Source organism: Telopea speciosissima, chromosome 3 (genome assembly GCF_018873765.1).
Source record: "Telopea speciosissima isolate NSW1024214 ecotype Mountain lineage chromosome 3, Tspe_v1, whole genome shotgun sequence".
NCBI lineage: Eukaryota > Viridiplantae > Streptophyta > Magnoliopsida > Proteales > Proteaceae > Telopea > Telopea speciosissima.
Window position 1 is genome coordinate 1,402,691 of NC_057918.1, and position 22,107 is coordinate 1,424,797.

At 39.8% G+C, this 22,107-nt stretch overlaps 1 protein-coding gene across 1 annotated transcript in view; it reads left to right on the top strand.

Annotated features, from left to right (window-relative positions):
• The window catches only part of LOC122654031 (ADP-ribosylation factor GTPase-activating protein AGD3-like), a 54,519-nt gene that overhangs the window by 28,073 nt on the left and 4,339 nt on the right, over positions 1–22,107 (top strand). The window contains exons 6-18 of the mRNA XM_043848003.1: positions 2,799–2,843; positions 4,647–4,712; positions 4,822–4,869; positions 4,988–5,083; positions 5,186–5,227; positions 7,096–7,311; positions 7,466–7,597; positions 7,684–7,914; positions 8,643–8,729; positions 8,814–9,155; positions 9,865–10,010; positions 10,449–10,542; positions 11,274–11,770. Coding sequence (XP_043703938.1) covers positions 2,799–2,843; positions 4,647–4,712; positions 4,822–4,869; positions 4,988–5,083; positions 5,186–5,227; positions 7,096–7,311; positions 7,466–7,597; positions 7,684–7,914; positions 8,643–8,729; positions 8,814–9,155; positions 9,865–10,010; positions 10,449–10,542; positions 11,274–11,770 — 2,042 coding nt within the window. The remainder of the gene's footprint in view (positions 1–2,798; positions 2,844–4,646; positions 4,713–4,821; positions 4,870–4,987; positions 5,084–5,185; positions 5,228–7,095; positions 7,312–7,465; positions 7,598–7,683; positions 7,915–8,642; positions 8,730–8,813; positions 9,156–9,864; positions 10,011–10,448; positions 10,543–11,273; positions 11,771–22,107) is intronic.

The window sequence follows — 22,107 nt, forward strand, 5'->3', positions numbered from 1 at the left end:
TCTTCCCTCTTCGATTTCTTCTTTCCCTCTTCAATTTCTTTCGATTTCTTCTTCGATTTCTTCTTCCTGTCTTCTTTCCCTCTTCGATTTCTTCTTCCTGTCTTCTTTCCCTCTTCGATTTCTTTCGATTTCTTCTTTCCCTCTTCGATTTCTTCTTCGATTTCTGAATTTTCTTCTTAAAACTTGAGAAACAATAGAGAAAAAATAAAACATGGCTTGAGTATACATCTATTAACACATTAAAAATAGAGAAAATAAAAAATAAAACATGGTCGACATGCTCGATATATCGACGTGACACCCCTCCACCGACTTGGATCGCCGTGACGCCGTGACAACTATGGTATGCAGCCTAGTTTACTTCATATCATTAAAAACTAGGGCAGAAGATATGCAGCATAAGCTGCTGCCGCTAGAAGAGACAAGACTTTGTGAGAATCACCAATAAACAAGAACCGAAGGAGAAAGCAGCTACTGGTTTGTATGCTCTAATACCATGTTACAACCATAGTTATCAAGGCGACCAAGGCGTTTGAGGGCCTTCCTAAGCGCTAAGCGCCTTGGCGATTTGGCAGCCGCAAGGCGTCGCCACGGCGAACAAGGCGTTCTAGTGTTCTTTTTGTATATAACCATTTTATTTAGCACAAATAGCATATTAAAAATTATATAATTCTACTTATATGCTAAATAGATATTAAAGAATCATTAGAATCTGTCATTAGACTCATTACAATGAAGTCAACAATCCATCCATAAAACAGTAAAATGAAATCAACAATCAAGGAATTACATAATCATATAATCACAACATTACAAGTGAAACACAGAATCAAATATTCTCAGATTACATAATTATATAATCAGAAAATGTTAAGATTACATGACTTATACTAACAGTTGCACAATTTGATTTGATTAACAAAATCACATACCACAGAATTACAGCCACCGGCCACACCACCAGCAGCCACCACTACTGCCACCAACATAGAAGAAGAAGGAAGATGAGAAGAAAAAGGAGGGGGAAAAAACGCAACAGAGCAAGAACATTGAAGGTTTCAGAAATTTTAAAAGGGCATATGCCTTTGTTTCTGAAAAAGCTAGAGATCATGATTGTCTTCAGAGAAATGTAGCAGGGAAAGGGGAACCAACGCAATCAATTTTGCAACAAACAGTTGACAATCGAAAGAGGAACAAAGAATACTTCAGAAAAGTGTCGCAGGGAAAGGGGAAGAAGAAGACAATCCAGTTCCTCTGATTATTCATTCGATTCTGTTACCTGATTCCTTTCTTCTTCAGAGAAGTGTCGCAGAGAAAGGGGAAAAAGAAGAAGAAGAATATTTCTTCATCACCGTCTGTCACCGGAGTAGGGTTCGAGGTCACGATTCATCATCATTGAAGGAAATGGCACTGGAGTCGCTGGGCAAGAGCTGGCATCGCTGGAGCAGGAGGTCGAGGGTTTTATTTTCTCCTTTAAAGAAGAAGAAGAAGAAAAGAAACTTACCGGGAGAAGATTCGAGGTCGCAGTCCCTCACCGGAGCAGAGTTCGTGGTCGTGATTCATCATCATCGAAGGCAATGGAGTCGTCGAACAGGAGCAGGAGTCTCTGGAGCAGGAAATCGAGGGTTTCATTTTGGATCTTTCGATTTTGTTTGCTTTAGGTGATTCTATGTAACACAATGTACAAAACTAATGTATAAGCCAAATGAAAATCGAAGAAACGAAACTAAATTCTACATATTTTTATTTTGTTTTGTTTTTAAATGATTCGGTGTATCACAGTGTATGAAAATCATATACACAAAACCAATAAAAATATAAGAAATAGAATAAAATGAAAATAAAAACAATAAAATAATAAATAACGCCTTACCAGCAAGGCGACTGATTGCCTTGACCCTTGAAACCCGCCAGGACGCCTTGGCGTTGCCATGGCGACGCCTTGATAACTATGGTTACAACATCAGAATATAAAAACCAGCAGCAAGGAGAGAAAAGGAGACGAAGAAGGAGAGAAGAGAACAAGAGAAGCTGTTGAGAGAGCTCACAGCCGATGCATTCTCTTCTCTCTCAGATCTTATTTATAATAATAGAAGTTGGAAGATTACAATAAGAACTTTCCTAAACTGAATAGGAAAGAAATAGGAAGGAGAAATCTCCTAGAAAAATAGAAGCAAGCTACCTACTAAAAACAATAAGAACAATAATAGAAACTAACCAGTCCACGATAGAGGGACTCCCTCTATCGTGGCTTACACAAGTGGGCCCTGTGGACCCGATATCTTAACAAATTTCATTTCCCTTCCCTTCACTTAAATGTCCAACCGCACAGAACTCTAGAGTAAGAAAGCCTTATATTTATCATAGTTTGTGTTATTTATGTTCACTCCCTTTCCTTTTATTAAATACATCAGCCTAGTGTAATAAGATTCTAAATTAATAGTTTGCACACATGCTTATAAATGATTAATGAATATATGTATATCGGATACATACACGTACACATGCAATACCATTTATTAGCAGTAGCCAAGTACCCTATTTTTAATCAAATTTCAGAAACATTTCAGCTAACCCCCAATCTCCCAGACACGTCCACGTTGCTACTACCCTTACCTGAATCTGTGTAACATAGTTCGATATTTATGCTTTTATGGAAGATGACGTATGTTTAATACTGAGAAAATCCTGTATTCTTGCAGGTTATTATTTCGTAGGATCCTAGCCAGTCTTTAGCCATTACTTATTTATGTGAGCAACTTCTAAATTGTGCTATAAGGAATCTTATATTGGTGCAGGAAGCACGGAAACGTTTTGACAAGGCTACCCTCCTTTATGACCAGGTGTGGACTGTCTTCAATTTCTCAAATGATTATTCAGAGTTTGATGTTATTCTCCATCCATAAACTGCAGCTTTATGTCACATTAACCAAACTAATAGTGTTCTAGTGCCATCCTGATAAAACCCGAAAGTAAAAATATTTGATAGTGTTTTTTTCTGTTAATATTTTACCTGTGGTGCTGTCAGTGTGATAGCTTCCACACTTAAGGACAAAGAGCGATGATGGGTTCGAGTTTGGTTAGAGGCTTGAATGGGTGTTATTAAAAATGTAGAACTACCAGGCTGCACATCATAAAGTGATGCTTCCTAATTTTCTAGAATACCATTAATCCATCATATTCTCTTTCCTGAAACAAGAAATTCAGTTGGTGTGATTTTATTATGTTGAGTCCTAGTTGGTTTGAATATAATGAAATCGCATAAGGGGCATATTTGGTAAGCTTATCAGGCTTCTGTTTCTGGGCTTCCAGAAGCCAGCTTCTCAAATTTAGAATGTTTGGAATCGTTAATGCCTGAAACACAAGAAGCCTATAAACCCACTTTGGGCGGCTTCTCGGTGTTATGTGATAAAGATTTCAAACTTTACATTCCGATTTGCTACACGTTTTAAACCCCAGATGCTGGCTTATGCTCAGAAGCATACCCAAACATGCACAAAATGAAATTGGGTGTTACCAATCTACTAAAAATAGTGACAGACTCACGTATGGTGACACTTCATTTGGACAATATTGCCCTTCACTTTTGCTGGAAAAAGAAGTGATCAGCAGAAGTGGGGATTGGAGCTGAGCCCCTGGTTTTTTTTATCTCACTAGAAGCGGGGAGGAGGGGATAGAGGTGATTGGGGTGTTGCTCCTTTTTTTTTATATAAATAGAAGGAAGAATTTGGGGAGAGAGTTGATGGGAGGAGAGCCCAAGGGGAAGGGGATAGAGGTGATTGGGGCATAGCCCCTGTTTTTTTCATATGAAATTGAAAGGGGAAGTATTGGGCTGGGGGAGGTGATGTGAGCAGAACCCCTGTTTTTCATGCACAGTTTGGGGGTGGGATAGTTAATTGGTTGTAGCTCTTTAGTCGCTTGAAACAGATCCAGCTCAACTAGTACAGATATCCACAGTGTTGACTGTTGAGTGGTTAAGCTTTAGTTCTTTTACAAGGTCTTGACCTTCTGGCTTGTCCATCAACTGCAAATGATTATTCCTTTTTCCACAACAGTTAACTCTTTTTACCTGTCACCTCAGCCTGTCTGGGTTTCATTCTTTTCAAAACCGGAAAAGACAGTTAAAACTTCATCCTACCATAACCAGCTATATAAGAGAAGGGCCTGGGCGATAGCGAAGGTGGTAATGGAGCTTCTCTTCTTCATTCGATGATATAATGTCCAATGTATGGGACAGAACCACTGCATGTCTGTGTTTGAACTCCTTATCAGTCGTTTTATTATACAGTAAATCCCCTTTCCTAAACCATCAGTCCTTTTTCCTTCGATTGTGAAGGGTAATATCGTCTGAAAGAGTGTATCCAACTGCTCTAGGTGTATACATGTCACTGTTTGTGTAATTTGGGTAATATTCAACTTTTTCTGTGCAATTCCATTACTTTTCAAATAGTGTGTAAATGATTTTTAGTCAATATATTATTTCATATAGTCAGTTAATTTTCCCTAAATATGACTTTGCTAGGAAAGAACATAAACAATTCATGACTGAGCTGATTGTACTATTGTATGAATGTGATTATATTGGAATTTCAAGCTGTTTCGTTATCAATCATTATGAGTGGATTTTGATTAATCTAATGCTACAGGCTCGAGAAAAGTATCTGTCATTGAAGAAAGGCACAAAGATGGATGTTGCTAGTGTCTTGGAAGAGGTACACGACACAAGTGAAAGGCTCAATTATTTGGTGCATAAAGCATCTCGTAGGCTATTGGGAATATTCTTCATTCTTTTATTTCTAATTTTATTTAGAGATGTTTCAGGAGCTTCACACTGCAAGGACTACATTTGAGCAAGCTCGCTTCAGTCTGGTAAGTGAACTTTCTGCACCCATTCATCTGGCTAATAGCAATCTTTTTTGAGGAATATCTGGTTTAGATACAGCCATGATGGAGAAGGCTAGCTTCACATTATTTGGCATGTCTCCAGGTTACGGCTCTTTCTAATGTTGAAGCAAAGAAGAGATTTGAATTTTTGGAGGCAGTTAGTGGGACAATGGAGGCTCATCTTCGTTACTTCAAACAGGTGGATGTGAATCACATGATTTCATATCTTTTCTTCTGTTTTTCAAAGTGCTTTGTTGCTTGTATTTTGCTTGTGAACCTTTTGTCCTGGACCTCAATGCAGGGTTATGAGCTACTGCACCAGATGGAGCCTTATATCAACCAGGTATATTATTTTTCTTTGGTAAATTTTTTAGTGTCTTTAAGTAATTGTGGTTTACCTTTCTTTGTACAGTCTTCTTTATTGTTTTGGAAATTAAATAAATAGCAGAGCAGAACCTAAGGGGTGGAAAAAAAAACACTTGAAGTATTATTATTGATGAAAAAAACTTCTAGCCGTTGCAAACACTTTTCATTGTGAAATTGAATTGATACCAATTTGACATTTTCTTTTACCTGAAATGACCAACCCAAGAGGTCTTCAATATTCTAGGATCTTTTTTATTTATTTATTTTTTTTTTTTTTGGGGGGGGGGGGGGAGGGTGTTGCAGGGAGGGCAAGTGCAGGGGAAGATTAATTTTGTAGATAATGGACTAAGTTTTTCCACTTCCACTTCCAATAGTCTTCAAGTTTACTACTTATCAATCACTGAAGCTCCACGGAAGTTATTGAAATAGTAGAAAGTACAATATTTAGTACTATGGAACTAGAGGGTGGAAAAGGACTGCATCATTTATTGGACCTTGGTTTAGAAGGAGGTAGGGACTGTGGATGATGGAGGAGAGAAATATAGTGCAGATGGCCAAATGGTTATGGAATTCTGAGGAACTTTCACTGTTTTCCATTTAGTTATTCAATTTAATTATGTACAATTAAATGGGAGGGATTTATTGCCTGCAATCCGGCTTGATGTGTATTGTCCTTGGAAACTGATATTTTGTAGTCTCCCTTCCCCCCCCCCCCCCCCTAATATGATTCTTTGATTAACATGCTGTCATCAACTTTGGTGGGTGAGATGTATCGTTACGTTGGATTTTTGTGCTATTAGTAAAATACCTTAATGAAAATAAAATCCCGAGCCTTCTGTTCTCATTTCTTGGAATTTAGGATTTAGTGTCATCACTTTCTTTTAAGTGTCTTTGTCTTTACTCTGTGTCAGTGTGCTACTGTGCACATGCAGTTTGCATATTTTGTGCGACAAGAAACAGGAAAACTTACATTAAAAGTAGAAAGTGTAAAAAAAAATGTAGAAATGAGGATAATATGTCCACGATTATGTATTTTTAGGCTTCATGGAAAGGACATGTACAAAATGTTCACTATCCACAAAGAATGGATCATCAGGTCTGTTGTAGCTGAGCCGCATCCAATAATACCATTTGAAGTCGTAGCCCAGGGAGAAATCGATTATACAAAAACTGCACCATCCTTTGAATGGGGTGTAGTTAGTTGCAGAGAAAAATGTGTTTGTTACAGTCCCTCCCATTAGCTCCGTAAGGGTAAGACTTCTGTGAAGTTTATTTCCCTACATAGAAAGCTGTCGGATCATTTACAGACTTGAGGGAACTGCCTTCATGCCAAATGGTTGAATGTAGAAACTCCAGAAGACTGTTGCTATCTTGAAATTATGAAAACTTGCTTTGCTGTTTCTGCTTATTTTTCACATATAATGCATGATTTGGGAAACATGGCTCCTTAAGCTCTTTCTCCATGTTGGCAGGTCTAACACAAACATGTCCCTGTGTATTGGAGTTCGAGAGGTTTTTTTTATTAAATCCCCAACTTCTCTGAATATTAAGTGTTAGAATATACTATTGTGGACATTAACTGTTTGCTATAAAACGAGATGGTTGTTAAACACTTAGCTCATCCCTGACAAGAAAGTATGAGTGCGGTTGCCATTATGGCTGTTCCAATCCTTTGTCCAATCTGGGCCTCGAGACACTGAAGAATTTGGGACATGTTGGATAAATTGTTGCATATTCCTGTCAATTCCTGCACTACAGTAATTTTATGTTTGCATATTTTCGTTTCCTGTTTGTGAGTTGTGAAACTAGGGAATTATTGAACTTCCCAGGATCTTTGTTTTGAAGGTCTCGACTTATGCACAACAGTCAAGAGAAAGGTCCAACTATGAACAGGCAGCTCTCACTGAAAGAATGCAGGATTATAAAAGGCAAATTGACCGTGAAATTCGATGGTCTTCAAATGGTTCACATGTTTCTCCAAATGGAGATGGTATACAAGCCATTGGTAGAAGTTCCCATAAAATGATAGAGGCAGTGATGCAATCTGCCGCGAAGGGAAAGGTATCTAGAGATAAACTTGTAAACAGTCAAGGGGGTTTCCTTACAAGTTCACTGCTGTTCAGAAATGTTTGGTTTCCTTATCAGGTTATTGCTGTTTTTTCTTTTGCATTACTTTGGGTTTACCCTACATCTAAGAAAATATGGGATATTTCAGGTTCAAACCATTCGTCAAGGTTATCTTTCAAAACGGTCCTCTAACCTGAGAGGTGACTGGAAAAGAAGATTTTTTGTTCTTGATAGCCGAGGGATGCTGTACTACTATCGCAAGCAATGGAGCAGACCATCTGTAAGCCAACCATGAGATGTATAGTGTGTGCGTTTTCCATTTCCTGTTCTGCATATCTTTTTGTATGATTGAGTATATTTTATTAGGGAACTGGTGTTCAACTTTCTAGTCAGAGGACTCATAATTCATCTGAAATTGGTTCGGGGCTGCTGAGCCGTTGGCTTTCTTCTCATTACCATGGTGGAGTTCATGATGAGAAGTCTGTTGCTCACCACACTGTGAACCTGCTGACGTCTACCATAAAGGTTGATGCAGATCAGTCTGATTTGAGGTTTTGCTTTAGGATCATTTCTCCATCAAAGAACTACACTTTACAGGTACAGTCATCGGGGCCGGTATGAAGGATTAAGTTGAAGTTTTCTTAATTGATTATATCTGATACCTTGTACCTGTCAGAAATCACCAAAACATAATGTGGCAAAGTAATCACTGGATTGTGAATTTGGGGTGTTACTAATTAAGTAGGGTGGAAATGGGTGGTGTGGGGTCAAGTCAAAACTGAATCCTGTTGAAATTGACTCAACCCAAACCTAACTCATTTCTTAGTTGTATTAAAATATTTCCCACCTTAACACTACCCATATTAAATGGGTCTTGTTCATGTCACCCTGCTAATGTATTTTATGCCAAGGTCACAGTAGTTTTAGACTCAAGTGCTGTGTTGGGTTGTATTAGATTCATGCCATGAAATGTATTTGCTAAATTAGAGTCAAATTTCTTTTCAAATGATGACAAGAAGATTTGAACTCCAAGCCTAATGCATAAAGATACTTAAATCAAACCACCAATGTATATAACAAAATTTTTAGTCTTTCACAGATAAAAATACATAGTGTCAAACAAGTTGGGTGTGTCGCACACCCTCAACCCTAACACAATCTGTCTAATTGTGTGGTTTCATCTCTTGTCAAATTTCTCCCATGCCCCTCAACTAATATCCTATAACTCGTGCATGTTTGTGTTGGGTTAGCACGTCATGTTGAAAATTGCCAGACCTAATTCAAGCTAAGCCCCTATTATACTTGATATTTGCTTACTGATACAGGCAGAGAGTGCACTAGATCAGATGGATTGGATTGAAAAGATAACAGGAGTTATTGCTTCACTGCTGAGTTCCCAATCACCTGAGCAAGTAATTTCTTTCTTATCATTTTCGCTACTCTAAATTTGTGGATTTTTGTCTCATCATTTTCTTTATTGGCCAATTTTATTTCAGCATCTCCTTGCTTGTCCTATGGGCAGTGGTCTTCAGCGAGTCGCTAGTGATAGTAGTTCTTTTGAAAGCTTCTCTGATTTGGATCACCCAGCAACAGAAGAATACGCATCTGAGAAGAACCTCATCAGTGCACATCATGAACGAACATCTAGAAGTTCTCAGCAGCAACGGTACAGTGTAAAAAATGAGAAGCCAATTGATGTGCTGAGAAGAGTGTCTGGGAACAATAAATGTGCTGATTGTGGTTCTCCAGAACCAGATTGGGCATCCTTGAACCTCGGTGTTCTCGTCTGTATTGAATGTTCTGGTGTCCATCGAAACCTTGGGGTGCATGTCTCAAAGGTGATTCATCTAGTCTTGATAATTTCATTTTTATTTTAGGCCTTTAGATCCAACACAAAGGTAAAATTTGTACTCGCACAAATTCTATGTTGAATCATTACACATGGACTATGTAGTGTTGTGTTTCTATTGCATATTTAGTTTGGCACATGGTATTCTGCTAGGTTTTATGCGTTGCTTGGTCTGCCTTGTTGCTTCTTGCTATCCTACTGAGGTTGGGTTTGAGTTATTACCTGAGGCTTCAAAACTAGGTAAACCCTTTGTGTCCTAGGGTCTACCCAACTTGAAGCCCAATTAGGAAAAATGGCTCTTCTCGCTCAAGAGGGCACCAGTATTGAAGATATTGCATAACCCACATTGAAAATGGCTCTAAATGTCTGCTTTTGGCTATCTATTATCTCAGTAAAAAATAAATGGTTCCCAAAGGGTTCAGAATTACAAGGGGCTTTTTAAGGCCTGCCAACTTGGAACCTTTGGTCCCCCGATAAATTTTTTTTGGAACACTTGACCATTATCTGAACAAAAGCTCCGTGAATGCAAAAGCATTACCCCCATCAATACAAGTTGATTGGGCCTCCTTGTACAGGTTCTAATGCATTTGAGTTGCAATTATTATCTGGGATCAATGAGGCCCTTACTGTTCATCTGCATGCTTTATTCCTTCTTTTGAATGGTCAGTTGCAGTTCTGATAGTTTACCTTTATTGCAGGTCAGGTCACTTACGCTTGATGTGAAAGTCTGGGAGCCTTCTGTTATAACTCTGTTTCAGTCACTGGGTAATGCATATGCAAATTCGGTATGGGAGGAAATGCTGCAATCAAATATGGTTTTTCATGCTGCTGAAGGCTATACAGGGTAAATAATGTGTTACTTCATATTTTGTGAAATTTCATTCTGTTGTTTAGTAATTTCTGATGGCCATGGTTCAAGTAATTGGAATTGGATTGGGTGAATCGTCCGATTCTGTGAACCCTCTTTTGAATCACCCTGTTTTATGTTTTATCTTCTTTTTTGGCCATTGTCCTTCTGTTAGTCAATAAAATAGCAGAAAATCAATGAAACTTACCTCTTGTAAGTTGTGACAAGATCCCCAAGTTCCCCCAAAAAAAAAATTACAGACTTTGGGAAGTCTTTGCTTCTTCTGCCGCTTCAAATTTCTAGGGTTAATTTAATTCCGATCATTGGAATCGGTGGAGGTCGATCCCATGCCCGATTCCATATACTTGAACCATGCTGATCAACACGTATTCTCTCTAAATGGAGCATTTAATTGAAAGATGGTAAATGGTGCAGTTTCCCTTTGTCTGGGAGAGACCAACTACGATTTATGAGCAAACCTAGTCATGCTGATCCTATTTCAGTAAAAGAAAAGTTCATTCAGGCAAAGGTATGTTTTCTAAACTGATTTCTGCTCTTTTTTGTCATCTCCATTTGAGATCCTAGTTTTTGTCAGGAATCTCGTAATTTTACTGATTATAATTTTTTTTTGTGTAAACCTGTGTCCATGCATTTTTTTTTTCCTTGATGTGTCAGTGCTATTAATGTCTACGGTTGCCTGAGCAATTCTGTTAGTTAAAGCTATATTTTTTGTTAAAGAGAAATATAATTTTGGCTTGGTTTGCTATAGAAAGTGCACGCTTGTGTGTTACTCGACAACAATCCCTTCGTATGAAACTCTGATTGGTAGTGTTTCTTTTTTACCTGTGAACATCTTGGAGTTGGACAATTTGTGTTAAGACAGTTTTTCATTGTGCAATATACAATGTTTCTAACAGCAGATTGTGGTTCATACCAGTTGGCCCTGCAGTCCATTGTTCAAACGATCTGACTACCTAGTCCTATGATGAGGCAATGACAGTTGTATGGAAAGTGCATTGGATCATTGATCCTTTCCAGTCAACATTCTGAGCAGTACAACCACTGTCTGACTACCCAGTCATTATATGTGTGTATTATGGCAATATGTTGTTCGTTGTGTTCTCAGTTTTGGCCTTTAAAAGCTCAGTATTTCTGTTTTATTGTTCCTTTTTTTATGGGGGGGGGGGGGTGTTTCTCTAGTAATAGTGCTTGGATGGTCATTCAGGGACCTTGAAGTGAAATTTCTTCTTGTGCTTGCAGTATGCAGAGAAGCTTTTTGTTCGCAGGCCCAAGAATGAACAAAATCTTCTTTCAGTTGCCCAACAAATGTGGGATAGTGTCCGCACCAATGATAAGAAAGCAGTCTACCGGCATATTGTCTGCTCTGAAGCAGATGTGAATGCTGTGCATGGGCAGGCATTTTTTGGTACATCTTTAACTCTAGCTAAAGTAATGCTGTTGCAGGAACAGCCAAGCCTTGGCCGCAATTCTAGTTTCTTAGGAGGGGGGGATTCTTTAGGTGACCCCTCTGCAAAATCCTCGAAGTCAGTAAATAGCGGCGAGGACTGGAACTTAGAGGAATGTTTTGATGGTTGCTCCTTGCTTCACCTTGCGTGTCAGACTGCAGATATAGGCATGCTAGAACTTCTCCTGCAATATGGTGCAAACATCAATGCTCCTGATTCAAGAGGCCAGACACCACTCCATCATTGTATTCTCAGAGGCAGACCTGTATTTGCGAAACTTCTCCTTGCAAGGTAGTTTATTGATCCTTGCCCTCAATCGTGATCACAATTGCAGTCTTTTCTTCCTGTTCTTTTTGATTGCAAATAGTTACTTCTTGGTTTTTATTAAAAAAAATAGGGTTACTTCTTGGCTTTTAGTTTTATTCTTGGTACACATGATAAAAAGTTTTAAGGAACACAAGATCTTTGACAATTCCATGGACCATAGCTAACTCTTTATGCATATTTCTTCACCTTTCTTAGAATGGAAAAAACATGTTCTTTTAATGTTAACAGCACAACATCGTATGCAGTTAAACTTGTGCAAGTAAATGCATGCAGGTTGAGAATAATTATCTACATATATGACTCTAGTAAAATGACTAAATCAAATAAACCAAAATCTATGAAGAAGAAGAAGAGAACAAAGAGAGGGGAAGAGAGCAGAATATGATGGAGATTGAGAAGAGGGAGAGAAAGCTAGAACATGATGGGAATAGAATACCCTTATTGTGGTCTAACCTCATACTTATTTAACATAAAGTCATCAATTCCTAGTAGGATTCCTATGAAGAATCTTAAGTCTAATGACAATATAGTGAAATAACTAGAGAAGGAAATAACAACTCAACAATATGCCATTATCCCACGGTACACAACAATACTTTTTTGCCCCTCATGGTACACTTTAACACTCCCCCCCCCCCCCTCTCTCAAGCTGGAGTATATATATATATATATATATATATATATTGTTAACAGAATAATTAGGACTGTAATGCTTGAATGATCTAAGTGACCAGTCAAGCTCTTTATTTATAATCACTGAATGAAATTACATAGGACAGAATTGCCCCTACTCTAGCCGACTCTACTAAGAGAGACAACAGTACATAAAATAAACCCAAAAATTCTAGAATACCCCCACGGTATTCTGTTATACATAATTCAATACTCCCCCTTAAGTTGGAGCATAGATGTCAAACATGCCCAACTTGACTAAAGCAGGATGAAACAATTTTCCAAACAGTCCCTTAGTGAAAATATCGGCTAGCTGATCAGCATACTTCACAAAAGGAACACAAATCAGTCCTCCTTCCAACTTCTCCTTGATAAAATGCCTGTCAACCTCAACATGCTTGGTACGATCAAGTTGTACTGAATTATGTGCAATGCTAATTGTAGCCTTGTTGTCACAATACATCATCATAGGGAGACGAACAGGAACACCAAGGTCTTATAGTAAACCCTTGAGCCATAACAACTCACAGATACCTTGGGCTATAGCACGAAATTCCGCTTCAGCACTAGAACAAGCTATGACATTTTGCTTCTTGCTACGCCAAGTGACAAGTTCCCACCTATAAAAGTACAGTACCCAGAGATGGACTTTCGGTCAGGAGAACCAGCCCAATCACCATCGGTATAGGCCTCTATTCGTAGGTGATCATAAGGAGACAAGAGAATGCCTTTTCCTGAAGCTAGCTTCAAGTAGTGAAGAATAAAAAGAACAACCTCCATATGAGAAGAGTAGGGTTCATGCATGACCTGACTCACAATGCTCACTGCTATAGCAATGTCCGGACGTGTATGTGAGAGAAATTAACTTCCCTACCAACCTTTGGTATCGACCTTTATCAACAAGTTCACCCTCTTCTTTAAGACGGACATTAGCATCCGTAGGAGTATCTGAAGGATGACACCCTAAAAAACCAGTTTCTGACAATAAATTCAGGATATACTTCCTTTGGGAGAGAAAATGGCTAACCTAGCAACTTCAATTCCAAGGAAGTACCTTAATTTTCCCAGATTCTTAATTTTGAACTCCTGTCCAAGAAAATTCTTCAGACTACTGATTTCATCACCATCATTTCCTGTTACCACAATATCATCAACATACACTATGAGAACAGTGATTTTTTCACCAACCCTTTTTATAAACAGAATGTGATCAGCATTGCTCTATCTATAGCCTACAAAAATTATAGCCTTGTGAAACTTGCCAAACCATTCTCGAGGTGACTGTTTCAGCCCATAAAGTGCACGCTTCAATTTGCAAACTTTGCCTTGGGTTTTATCATAGGAGAACCTTGGTGGAATATCCTTATATGCCTCCTCATCAAGTTCTCCATTGAGAAATGCATTCTTCACATCCAGCTGTTGCAGATCCCATCCCAGATTCACGGCACAAGACAATAAAACTTTGATAGTGTTCAGTTTTGCAACTGGTGCAAAGGTCTCCTGATAATTAGTTTCATATGTCTGAGTAAACCCTTTTGCCACAAGTTGTGCCTTATATCTATTCACAGTGCCATCCACCTTCTGTTTTATCATAAACACCCACTACATCCAACTTATCTTTTCCCTGGTCTCCTTCTTCATTTCTTCCATCATTGTTGTCTTCCACTTTCCATATGCCAAAGCTTCCTACCAATTCTGAAGAATACGAACAAAAGAAAGAGAAGAAACAAATGCACAAAAAGATGGAGAAAGAGAGTTATATGAGACAACATAAGATATAGGATGTTGAGTACAAGTCCTAATACCTTTGCGAAGAGCAATAGGTAATTCAGGAGGAGTCTTACCAGATGGAGAGGTAGGCTCTGGATCCAGGGTTGGCAACTGGATTAGCACTGGTGTTGTAGTGGATTGAAGCTGCTTATTTTTAGTATGGCTTTTTGTATAGACCTTAATAGTAGAATCATCAATCCTCCTCTCAAATTCATTAATGGTTTTATGAACTAGAGTGAGCTCACCCTGAATTGGAATTTCATCATTACTATTATCTATAGTCTCCCCCCCCCCCCTATATAGGATCCCCTGCACCTGAGGTAGAGGGAGGAACAGGAGCAGACTCATCATGAACATACTGAAGGGGAGCCTCTATGGTCAACACATCTTCACTAAAACTCTCCCCCTGAAGAGGTGTGGACGAATACTAGGAAAAATGTTCATGAAAAACAACATTCATACTCACCATAGTATGTTGTGTAGGAGGATAATAACACCTATACCCCTTCTGGGTGGCAGAGTAGCCCAAAAAAATGCAACGAAGCCTACGGGGCTGAAGCTTATCGGGGATCTAGTATCCCGAGCATAACAAACACAGCCAAAAACCTTAGGGGACATTATAAAGTAGGAGGAGCCATGTAAGAGCTCAGCTGGGGAACGAGAGTCAAGGACTCAAGTAGGCATCCTATTAATTAGGTAGGCTACAGTGAGGACAGCATCCCCCCAATAGTAGGAGGGAACATGGAGAGCAAACATTAGTGCTCTAGCCACCTCCAGGAGATGGTGATTTTTCCTTTCAGCCACTCTATTTTGGGTCGGGGTATCAACACAACTGGTGTGGTGTATAATCCCATGGGCAGCCAGGTATTTTTGGAACTAACCTTCCAAATATTCTTTGTCATTGTCACTCAAAACTTTGAGAGTGTCATTGAACTGTGTCTGAACCATTTTATGGAAGTGATGAAAACAGGAAAAAACTTCACTTTTAGGCTACGTTTGGTAACGGTCTTCGTAAAGAACACTCGTTCTTGACCAGAAATGTTCTTTGGTGTTTCTGGTCTGGAATAACGTTTTGTGTATGAATATGGCCGTTTGGTAACGGTCTCAAGAACGTTTTCGGAACTATAATAGAACAAAAATGTCGTTTGGTAAAACCTGTTCTTCCAAATTTGATATTAATTACAATAATGTCATTACCTTCTAAATTATACCAAAAAATACTTGTACAATCCTTTTCTCTTACCAACCTTAGCATAAAATTATAATATCTCATTAACATAACCAAGGTAATTATAAAAATATGTCAAATTTCAAAGATGCCATTAAAATTGGGTTCTTGTGTGGATTAGTCATAACTGAATATTCTATGAACAGTTGAATAAAAAGGGCCTTGGTGGATTCGAACCACCATCACCTTGGAACATGCTCATGTCCCAAGTGCTCTATCAATTTGAGCTAAAGACCCATCAAGTAGAGCTTGGTATTTACAAGTAACCATGAGACCTTGCCACAAACCTGGACATTCATGATGTTTTGAAGATGCAGTTCAAAAGTGATGGCAACAGTGATAATATCCTTGGACCAAATACAACTGGGTCATTTGAACTATGTAATGTGTATTATTGTGGTAGACCCCGAATCAAGTTTGTAAATATAGGTAATGTAGTCCTAGATAGATGATAAATCTACTAGGAGTCAATAACCAGGACCTTCCTAAAACAGTTGGTCGATTGGGCAGAATTAGGATTTTAGGTCAAATTCTAGGGTTTGGAGAATGTAGTTTATATGATAAAACTAGGCAGGTTTTAGGGAGTTTAATGAGCTAGGTGTGGTTAGGCTTGAGTGAGATTTTAAATTTCAGTGAGGTAACCAAGAACGCCGATGTTTGAAATCTTCTCTAATAAGCAACTATGACCAGCAGCTGCTTGATGTTTCAATAGGTAACTTAAGAAAATGAAAACAGTAGCTTTAATGGAGCTCGGTTGGTCGCAGCAGTATTCAAAATTAAAATCAGAAAAGGGAGAGGGAATCAATGGTAGAAGGGAAGAAAGGGGAAGAAGGGATATGGCTATCTCAGCCTTGGGCATCTCACCCCGAGGTCTTTCACCTCACTGTTTCTCGTTGCATCGTATTGCGCAAAGCAAAACATCATTCATCTTCATTAAATCGTGGGGGAGGGCCAGAGGTCCATTACAATATATAGGTAAAACTTATCGAAAAATAAAAAATTACAGCTAAGGGAACTTATAACTTGTTCCCCAAGCAATTACTTAGTTAAACTAAATAACACAATAACTCATTGCACAAGCCATCAAAAAATAGAGACGAAACTAACTACCTAAGTGCCCCCCACGCATAGGATATCAAAGGTGTTGAGTACAGCCGTAGATGTATTGCCTTCTTCGTGGATTTTTATTTCATCCAACTCATTCCGAGTATAAGGACAAAATTCTGGATCTTTGTCAAGATGATCATCTTTTGATACTTATCTCTTTCGAATACTCATAGTTGGGTTCTGATCATCTTGAGATTGATCGGAGTCATCTGATTAGAGTCTGAACTCGAACTCGAATCTTCTAAACTTACCATGCTTGTTGCATGGCATTCAGTAACTTCATCATTAGTCTCCTCTAGACTAATGATACATTCATAACCATGCATGGTCAATAAAACCTCATGTTGGGTAAACAAAGTGTAGAGATAATTGAATTAAGGTAAGACTCTGTTGATTCTTAGATCACACAGGCTTTTTATTTATATTAAGTAGAATGATAAGGATCCAAGTACAAATAGGAATCAACCTCAGTCCTAATCATATTAGGGATTCCTAGTACAACTAGGAATACCAAACTAGGATTCGGTTGAGGGAGATAAACAATAAAAAAGGAGAACAATAAAAGAGACAAATAAAAGGGAATAAAGGGGATACATCCTAATCTAACTAGGGGTACTTCCCCAATCGGTTAGGGGGCAGTCCTAATAGAATTAGGACTGCTTACCCCAATCGGGTAGGGGATAAGTAACCTATTTCAACACTCCCCCTCAAGTTGGAGCATATATATCATGCATGCCCAACTTGACTAATATAAGATGAAACAGCTTGCTACTCATTGCCTTAGTGAACACATCAGCTAGTTGATCAGTAGACTTCACAAAGGGAACACAAATGAGGCTAGCTTCAAGCTTTTCCTTGATGAAATGTCGGTCAACCTCCACGTGTTTAGTACGATCATGCTGGACAGGGTTATGAGCAATGCTAATGGCTGCTTTCATAGGAAGATGGACAGCAACACCGATATCCTGCAATAATCCTCTAAGCCACAGAAGTTCACAAATGCCTTGTGCCATCGCACGGAACTCGGATTCAGCACTAGACCTAGCCACAACATTCTGCTTTTTGCTACGCCATGTGACAAGGTTCCTACCCACAAAGGAACAGTAGCCAAAGATAGATTTCCTATCAGGAGAACCAGCCCAATCGGCATCAGTATAGGCTTCAATCTTCAAGTAACCATTGGAAGATAGAAGAATTCCCTTTCTTAGAGCCGACTTCAAATACCTCAAAATACAACGGACCGCATCTAGATGAGAGGAATAGGGATCATGCATGAACTGACTCACCAAACTTACAGCAATTGCAATGTCAGGACGTGTGTGAGAAAGGTAGATTAGTTTGCCCACTAACCGCTGATAAGCACCCTAGTCAACAGGTTCACCCTCTCTCTCCCTAAGTTTTGTAGTAGCTTCCATAGGAGTATCTGAAGGATGACAGCCAAGCAGCCCTGTCTCAGTCAATAGATCAAGGACATGTTTCCTTTGGGAAAGAAAGATGCCCTTTGAAGATCGAGCAACTTCTATCCCTAAAAAATATTTTAGGGAACCAAGATCTTTGACCTCAAACTCACGGCCAAGAAGAATTTTCAAATCCCTGATTGCAGCATCATCATTACCAATGACCACAATATCATCCACATAGACTATGAGAAGAGTAACCTTGTTACCAAGTCGTCTGATAAACAAAGTGTGATCAGCATTGCTTTGCTTGTAACCTGCTGAGATCATAGCCTTATGAAATCTACCAAACCAAGCCCTAGGTGACTGCTTCAAACCATAAAGGGCACGCTTCAATTTACAAACCCTGCCCTTAGTCCTGTCATTAGAGAATCCTGGTGGAATGTCCATGTATACCTCCTCCTCAAGCTCTCCATGGAGGAAGGCATTTTTGACATCTAACTGCTGAAGATCCCACCCAAGATTTGCAGCACAGGATAATAGCACCCTGATGGTGTTGAGCTTTGCCACGGGTGCAAAGGTCTCCTGATAATCAACTCCATAAGTCTGAGTGAACCCCTTTGCAACCAGACGTGCCTTATATCGATCCACAGAACCATCAGCCTTCTGTTTAACCACAAAGACCCATTTACATCCAACTGGTTTTTTCCCTGGAGGAAGATTCACAAGTTCCCATGTATTATTTTTATTCAGTGCTCCCATTTCTTCTAACATTGTTGCCTTCCACTTTCCATCTGTAGATGCTTCCTGCCAATTTTTAGGAATCGAAACAGAAGAGAGAGAAGATACAAAGGCACGAAAAGAAGGAGAAAGAGAAATATAAGAGACAACACGAGATATAGGATGTAAAGTACAAGTCTTAGTACCTTTGCGATGAGCAATAGGTAGGTCGGAGGAGGAGGGATTACCAAGAGATGGAGGATCTGGATCTGGAGCCGGCAATTGAATGGGTATTGGTGCTAAAGTGGATTGCATCTGCCCTCTGTTGGTTCTGCCCCTTGTGTAGGTGAGTATGTTGTTGTCAAATCTCTTCTGAAATTCACCAATAGTTCTCTGCACTGGAGTCAGCTCCCCCTGAATAGGAACATTAACTTCACTATTTTCTATGGTCTCCCCCTGTGAAGGGTTCCCAGTAGGTGAGGGAGGAACAACTAGAGAAGGTGGGGCAATGTCCAAAGGTGATTGGGCAGCAGTCAAAGGAAGCTGGGCAGCAGTCGTGTGTGGTGGTAAAGATGGCTTGGCAGCAACTAGAGGAACCTCCAGTGGAGGAATCTCAAAAGGCACATCTTCACTTGTACTCTCCTCCTGAAGAGGTGGTGAAGAATAATAAGAAAGCGTCTCATGAAAAACCACATCCATACTAATCAAGGTACAGCGGGAAGGGGGATGGTAACACTTATAACTTTTCTGGGTCGGAGAATAACCCAAGAAAATACAATGGAGCCCCCTAGGCTCAAGTTTGCCAGGGGATCTGGTATTCCCAGCATAGCACACACACCCAAAGACTTTGGGAGGCACAATAAAGGAGGAATGGCCCAATAAAATATCAGAGGGAGTACGGGAACTAAGAACCCGAGAAGGTAACCTATTGATAAGATAGGCAGCAGTGAGGACTGCATCCCCCCAATATTGAGAGGGAACATTCCTCGCAAACATCAAAGCCCTGGCCATTTCCAGTAGGTGACGATTTTTTCTTTCTGCCACGCCATTCGGGCAGGGGTATCAACACTGCTAGTCGGTGAATAATGCCATGGTCACCAAATACTTCAAATTGGGACTCGGTATACCGGCCCATTATCACTTCTCAATATTTGGAGAGTAGCCTGGAACTGAGTTTGTATCATTTTATGAAAATGTTGAAAACAGGAGAAAACCTGATTTTTAGTGTGCAAAAGATAAACCCAAGTATTCCTAGAATGGCAATCAATGAAAGACACAAACCAACGATGACCAGAAATAGATGGTTTACGATTAGGGCTCCAAACATTAGAGTATACCAAATTAAAACAAGTAGAATTTCTTTTATTTGAAATAGGATAATTTGAACGTGTCTGTTTGGCCAGAACACAGGCCTCACAAAAAAAGTCATCCTTAGTACTTAGGGTGACCAAACTAGGAAATGAATGAGCTAAAATGCCTAAAGGGGGGTGACCTAACCGAGAGTGCCACTGGTAGAGTTCAGAAGAGACCAAGGAGTTCTGATGCAGCGGAGATGGTAGTGGTGGTGAAGAGAAGCGACTGTCATCAAGCAGATACAGGCCACCATGCACTTTACCCAATCCAATCGTCTTCCCAGAGTCCAGATCCTGAAATACACAATGAGAAAAAAAAAAAAGGTGACTTTACAGTTAAGATCACGAGTAATACTACTAATGGAAATGAGGTTAGTGGTAAAATTAGGTATGTGCAAAACAGAAGTCAAGGGAAGAGAAGAAGTGCATTGTATGATTCCTTTTCCAGATATGGAGGAAAGGGAACCATCAGCCACTTTGACCTTATCTTTCCCAGAAGTGGGAGAATATCTGTGAAACAGACTAGAGGAACCAGTCATATGATCTGTGGCTCTAGAATCTATGATCCAAGGATGGGAAGCCACAGAAGCACAATGACCTCCAAAAGGAATACCTGACCGGGCAAAGTGTGAACCTGAAGGAGCCGAAGAATTGGCAGTAGCAGATGTAGTAGAGGCAGTGGCAGCAGAAGACCTAAGCATACATAGGAGTGCCTATATATCATCCTGGGATAGACCAGTTTGATGGGAGGGCTGCGATGCTGATCAGCGATCGATGTGCCTTGGGCTTTGTCTTTATCTTTGTCTTGGCAGCCCGCTTAGCTTCAAAATCTGCCGGTTTCCCATGAAGTTTCCAGCACCTCTCTTTGGTGTGATAGGGTTTGTGACAGTGCTCACAAACAACATTCCCTGTAGTAGAATCACCAAGAGAAGCAGTGCCACTAGGTGCATAAGAGGCTGGGGCAGCAACCTTGAGAGCTGATCTATATGTAGTAGGAGGGTGCAACATGGCAGCCCTAGGGTTTTCCTCAGAGGACACCAGGGCATAAGATTGTTCAATTGTGGGAAAAGGTTGATGGCCCAACACTTGAACACGAATCTGATCATATTCCACATTTAAGCCAGCCAAGAAGTCATAGACCCTAATCTTGTCCACATGCTTTTTATAGGAAGCAATGTCATCAACTGTAGTAGGGTGAAAATCAGAGAAGTGGTCCAACTGTTGCCACAGGCTGCGGAGAGTAGCATAGTATTTCGAAACAAAAAGGTCTCCCTGAGTAGTGTGAAGTACCTTTTTTCGAAGTTCATAAACTTGGGCATCAGTACCAAGCTGCCTAGGTTTCCTTGCAAGCAGCCCAAATCTGGTCGGCAGTATTCAGAAGAGGAAAATTATGCTGTAGTTCTGAAGTCATAGAGCCTATGAGGTATGACATGAGAACACCATTATTGGCAAGCCACTTAGTCTGAGCAGGGCCTTTATCACTGGGCTTCACACTAATGCCATCAATATGGTTTGTGAGACCACGGCCAGCGATGGCAAAGGAGGCTGATCTGGACCATAGAAGGTAATTAGAGCCATCCAGTTTGATAGGGTTAGGTGAAAAACTGTGAAAATCTGTCTTGTTGTGGCTATCATGATCCGAGGTAGCTGTAGAGTTGGTAGAGTCACCCATACTGGCAGCAGAGAATGCCAAAAAATATCTTCAAGTGAAATCCCAAATATGAGAACCAGCAGCCAATAAGAACCCTATATCGATATGGTCAGGGTTTTGAAAAAAACCCTGAATTTGATGAAATCGATGAAGGATCCAAGGGGCTGAAAAAAAATCCTGCAGTGAATGGACTTGAACTGAGGATAAGGAGCCCTTAAGAATGGGAGAAAAATCTTCCTGAAATCAGATTCCAAAAAAAACTGCAGTAGCTCCAAATCGATAGAAGTAGGGTTTTGAAAAACCCTAATTTTGCTAATATCGATCTCAAGGAGGTCCTCTTCAATAAAACTGAACTGTGGGAGCCCAAATTGCTGTCGAGTGGGTCCAAATAGGTGGAGAAGAAG